We start from the raw sequence: 6000 nt of genomic DNA on the forward strand, positions 1-6000 counted from the left end.
ATATCACATTTTTACACAACTCATTGAGATGTATTAACTGGTGTAAAAAAATTGACACCATCAAGGTTGTACCTTAGGTAACACAAATAATTTCATATTCTAATGTTTCTCTCAAATGACATTTTTTAAAAAAGATGTTTAACTTATATATCATCTGAGCCGCTACAACTTTCCAACCGACCCTTATCAGTAGTTGGCTTAAAAAAAACCCTTAGAAATAACTTTAAACGCAATTTCACCTTATTAATATGAATACGAACCTCTTAATGGGTTTTTAACTACTTTCGCGCTGGAACATCCATTTAGGTACAGCAATATGTATTCCATTTTTATTCACCTAGAAATCCTCCTATATATTCCTGGAAGAAAACTCTTGAGGAAGGCAAGAATCGCAAAAAACGACCAACTTGCTTAAACTTACATTGCATTCTATGGAATAAAAAGCAAACTCTATTCGGAAAAGTATTCAGCTACTCTTGTGTTATGTTTTCAACCTTACGGACAGCTTTCCTAAGATGACCTTTAGCTAGGCCAGAAATCAGACTTGGGTCGGACAGACAAACACAGTTTTTGTAGTGTAGAGAGAAAGACTATACGGCTTCACCCAGCGCCTCTCTCACATCGGTTGATTTAATTTATTTCCTCTGCTGATGCCACCCGACCTAATGTAAATAATAGTATACGCCAGCATTAATCATGTTTCAGTCACCTTACAACACATATGCGTTACTATTTCATAAACGTGACAAATGAATTCGATTTGCATTTCACGTAGCCTAACTTTCCAAGTAACGTTTATTAAAAGTTTGCCCAAAAAACCACTCGAAACAGTTTTGGTGCTCATTTTGCAACCCAGTGTTACATAAGAGAATGAATACTACTAATTAGATTTTCTCCATTCCTACGCTGAAATATCTGTTTCAAGATAAGGACATCTGCAATATTTTCACTTAATTCGTTGAGATCTACCAGTTGATCGCAAAGAATAACGATTTACATATAACACCATGTTATATTTTCACTACTGGAATCGCATTCTTAACCCAAAAATGGAAATTGTATTTTAGCTTATCGGGAATTGCTGATTGGTGCCGAGAAATATCTCCAGCACAGAATTCAATGTGCAAAATATTTATCCCAGTGTAACATAAACGAAAGAGTTACGTGTTCAGTTTTTGACGGTTTTCGTGCTGAAATATCTATTTTAGATAGAGGAAGATGTACTGCGTTTTTACTTGTTTTGTCGCGATCTATTGATTGGCATTGAGAAAATAATCAAGAGAGCGCCACTTTGTATAGGAAAGTTTTGATATTCTAATGTTACTATCAAAAGATCTTTTAACGGATATTTTGGAAACAAAAGTGTTACAGAAATATTCGCCTCATAAGCCACCTAGGGATTCGCCCAAAAACCGTTCGATATTCTTCAAAACAAATTCTCACTTCATGGCCACGTAAGAAACACAGACATCATGCTTATTTTTTCATCAGTTTAAAATACAGTACATTTACAACATTTTTACTTAGCTTTTCAAGATCTCTCAATTGATAGCCAATAATATCCTTCAACATAAACCTCTATATATATATATATATCTGACTAGCACTTCGGCGAGTTTTTTTTTTGTAAAAAATATCACCGAAATATTTTTCACATCAGCTTCAACCACTTCTCGAGATATTTACCAGAGATTCCAAACAAGAACTACAAAAAACACGATTTATAGTTGGAGAGACATCACCAGCGAAAGAAGGGTTGATTCGCACGATACCTAGCTAAACAGACTGCAGTTTAATAATTATAGACCAACGTCTCTACAGTTATCCCGTTGCAATTCATTTTAAAGCCCTAAAACATCAAATTTGTTAGTTCATTGCCGCTATCCCATTACAGCAATGCTATTTTTCCGATTCAGTCAGTTTATTTGTGGCATTTATCCCGTTGCAGTTACCCTGTTCCACATGTTTCCCTGTTACCCGATTAAACTGTTCTAACACTCCTGTTACCACGCTGCTGTCATCCTATCATCCTGTTCTAATTCTAAGTCATGTTGGGCCTAATAACAAACATAGGCCTAATACTGTGCTGTATTTTTTCGATCCTTTCATTCCAATAAATCCTACTACACGAAACATAATATTTATACGACCGAAGAGTACGGATTGTAAATATCGAGATCATTCAGATTCATCAACTATTTTGCATATTGATTAACCCACTAAACTCCTTTAACACTATAAGAAAAACGGTACTTGGACATTATAAAAAAAACAACCGAGATGACTATTTTCACTAATTATGAATCATTTCAGCAAAAACCATCCACTAACACATATGTGACAAAGAGGTGAAAAATCGAAAATGCTTTCACACTCCCACGTAGACCTCATTTTGTAAAACTTGAAAAAAATAACCTTGAAATATCTATTTTTCGCGAATTCTCGATAGCAAAAAAAAAAAAAGATTATTTCCTTAATTTACACTGTATAGCAAAGAGCTAACCTTTTCCTTTAGCGAGAGTCACATTTGGCTGATCGGCTGCACTTTTCGGGCGGAGGTTCTAGCAACTTAAAAAAATCAGCCCAACATACCTGCATTAAAAGATTGCTTTGAACCGGACAAAGTTGCTACTAAAGACTTTTGGTAGATTAAATATAGACAGATAGATCATTACAGCATCGGCGTTTGGGATAAGAATAATGGTCTAAAGTATATTTCATTAAACATATTTACGAAAAAAAAGTGACTTGATACACAGGGCTTTTTTGTGACTGTTCGCTAGCAGTTTAAAGGATGCGTCGATTCGAAACCAGTACTATCGAAAAAAGGCTTCTTCCAAGGAGAATGTGAACAATCTCGCGGCTATCGCGAAAAACGGTGCGTTGCCGTCGATATTTGGCAAACAAATTACCAGTTTCTGCATGCTGGACGATCCCCCAGCAAAGCCGAATTGTCTGAAATGGGAGCTCTATTTTATCGCCAGTTTCCACACAGCTTCCAAAAAATCCGAAGATTTACATGTTAGGTAGAAAGCGAGGATTTATGATAACGCAGTGGATAACTTGTTTGCCTGCTCACCTTAAAGCGACGTGGTGGTCCAGGTGCGAATCCAGGCGTACACATACTTCGTTTCATGGTGGGAGCCAGCCGTCTGAAGTAATTTTTAACTGCTTAACAATCAGATGTAAAATTCGGGAAAACAACCATCTTAAACGGATTGAAAATTCGTTCAGTGTAATGATTTTGATACAAAAATTGGCTTATCCATATGATCTACAACAGTTCATATTTTTTAAATTTTTTGCGCGATTTGGGGCGTCACCTTAGTAAATCTATCGCTGGCGGCACAGTTACTATTAATCATTATTTATGAACTTAAAATAATGAGTGGTTTAAATCCTAAATTGACGATTTAATCAAGGCGAACGTAGACTGGACTGAATAAACGTGGCCATGACACTGAAATGACACTTTTTGCATATTCAGAGAATTCCGTTGAAATGCTTGTTTTTACTTAAATAGGCTTAGGAACAACTTTGGATTTGAAGAAAAAATTTCAGTTCAAGCCCGCATATAAAAGGGCAATGCGTTTCATAACATACGTTGTCGGAAATCTGAAGGGACATGTACTAATGTAACTAAACTTCTCATGAATGTTACCAGCTTCCAAATTTCAATTTCCTATCTTTTCTTTATAGAAAAATTGTCTGAGAGCCATCCTATTGATAGAAATGGTTTATTAGACGACTATTATTTGCAAGTATATTCACCATATTTCATTGTGGCTAAATCTTTTTTCATGATTGATCAAAAAACAATAGTAATGGACATTTAAATATTTACTTGTGGCGTTTAGTGCAAAATAGTTATTAGGTAATGGAGAAATATGAATACAATATTTCAGTTAGCCAAATAAATTGAGAGAAAAAAACGTACGCGCAGGAGTGACAGTACGTAGTTGCTGAGGGCTACATGTGGAAATCTATACATATTTTTATTTACAGCAATGCAAGATACTTCAATTACGTAGGCATGTAGATGCAACGAGTAGACGTACTTGTTCAACGTATTCATCTTTGTGAAAATGCTTCTTACAGAGTCAGTTTGAATAGATGCCGGAACTTACAACTTTTATTGAAAACTATTACTGAACTTAATAATGAAGAATAAATTCTAGTGTAATACTAAGTAAAACAAACTGCTTCTTCATTTAATCATGATCGTGTAATGTATGTTGTTGTCGTGTCTTTCGAAGCAGATACAAATCGTAACTTTATTAATAAAACTTAGTAAAGAAATTAATTTTGGCCTAACTATTTTGGTATTCGAAAAACTGACTACTTGATTTCACTGGATTGATTGCCTAAAGCGACGAATAAAAAAAAATTTAGTCATGCTTTCAATTGCTTTTCTTTGTTACGATAATCAGACAAAGCAGAACCTAGTTAAAAGAAAAAGAAAGGTACTAATACTACGATGAGACTTACTTACATTTAAAAAATTAGTCAGATTGGAGACTCAGAGACAGATACGAATTTGGCTGCTTAAATAGGTCATATATGAAAATCGTGCGACAAAGACATGTAGGGTAGCAATCTGACTTTAACAATGTCAGAACCTAATTATCCGTTCCTCAACTACGTCAGTACATATCTAAATGTTTTCGGTACTGTACATTTCTCGTATAGCTTGATACATAAGGCAAACCACGGGGCAGAAACAAATGGTACCAGTTTTTTCCATTACGTGATGTGAACTGGCGTTCTGCGGTTAACTTACTACCGAAAAAATATCAATTAAAGGCACTTGTGTTGTTAATTCATATAACCTCAAAAGGTAGAGTTCTTTATATCGGAAATGGGGGCATGTAGGTTACCCATGATTTCACACAAAGAAGTTAGTCATTCAACTAAATTAAAAGCAAAGTGATAAGGACTGTAACTGTATATACGATACTTTATAATACTTTACTGTTAGGCAGATCAAATATTATGATTCGTCTACTATAGGTCAACATAAAGTTCTGAACGCAGTTGAAAGCCGGGTTTTTAACGGCCCAGTTACTAACAACAACAGTTGCATTTTGTGCGAGAGCTGAGGAGCAACAGTAACATTATTTTCGGTTTTTCAAAGCCAGCTTAACGGCATTAAATCTTGTATAACTATCGTGCTTATGCGTGGTTTTATCGTAAATAGTTATCAATAGTAAACTCTAATACATGATTGTGACCATCCGCCGAGTGGTGCATATGTTGACAATACTTTTTTACGCGAACAATGTGTTATGCCAATAAAGTTGTTTGAATTTCTTTCAGAAGTGACCATATGTAACACGTCGTTGACGGTAACGACATGCAATAAAACGAATGCGAAAACCTGTTACTTTAGTTCAACATGATATATACGCAATCCTATTAAACTCATTTGTACTTTAAGGCCACTTCATTTTATGATTTATAAAAAAACGCTCTCTAAAACTAGCATCGATGCCATCTGGTTACATATATGCTTGAAATAAGTAACCCATGTAATCCCACTGCTCCTGGCCCATATACTCGCAAAGTGGTGTGTGATATAAGTCAATGCAATGAGTTTTATGAATCGCAACTTAATTTTAGTTTTTTTGTTATTAAAGATGCTTGAGGCAAGCAAAACTGTGGCAGACAAATGAGATAACTGTCGCGCTTCTTTATACTTCAACAAAAGCTCAATGAGGTACTAAGAAAATATGGGTTGCCTTATACACCCTATAAAATTTGGGCAACGAAAAAAATCCAGTAACGATCTTCATTATTATAATTAACTCCATTATCGATGGACTGTTTAAAAGATTCGACAGTAGGAGACGCTAATTTATGATCGATTCTTTAAAGCACAGAAGAGACTCAAATCACACAGACATAAATCTGGAGAACATAGATTCTTCTGTCTTATTTCATTTCAGTATCACGTTTAAAACTTCTCTTGTAGGCGAAGCAAATTAACTCATGTCCCGCCTA

General features: G+C 35.1%; 1 protein-coding gene across 9 annotated transcripts in view; it reads right to left on the reverse strand.

Moving 5' to 3' along the window:
• Window positions 1-6000, reverse strand: part of LOC111245218 (solute carrier family 71 member 1-like) — a 37536-nt gene that overhangs the window by 27958 nt on the left and 3578 nt on the right. For 3 of the 9 annotated variants that reach the window (XM_022793267.2, XM_086982011.1, XM_022793263.2), the window contains one exon: window positions 3080-3152. The exons of 1 other annotated variant lie outside the window; for it this stretch is intronic. In XM_022793267.2, coding sequence (XP_022649002.1) covers window positions 3080-3136 — 57 coding nt within the window. In that variant the 5' untranslated portion in view covers window positions 3137-3152. Of the gene's footprint in view, window positions 1-2503; window positions 2569-2912; window positions 2930-3079; window positions 3172-6000 lie in introns of those variants that run through there. 5 more of the 9 variants (XM_022793265.2, XM_086982010.1, XM_022793268.2 and 2 more) reach the window with 4 other exon arrangements.

Source organism: Varroa destructor, unplaced genomic scaffold (genome assembly GCF_002443255.2).
Source record: "Varroa destructor unplaced genomic scaffold, Vdes_3.0 BEIS01000002.1, whole genome shotgun sequence".
NCBI classification, from domain to species: Eukaryota; Metazoa; Arthropoda; class Arachnida; order Mesostigmata; family Varroidae; genus Varroa; species Varroa destructor.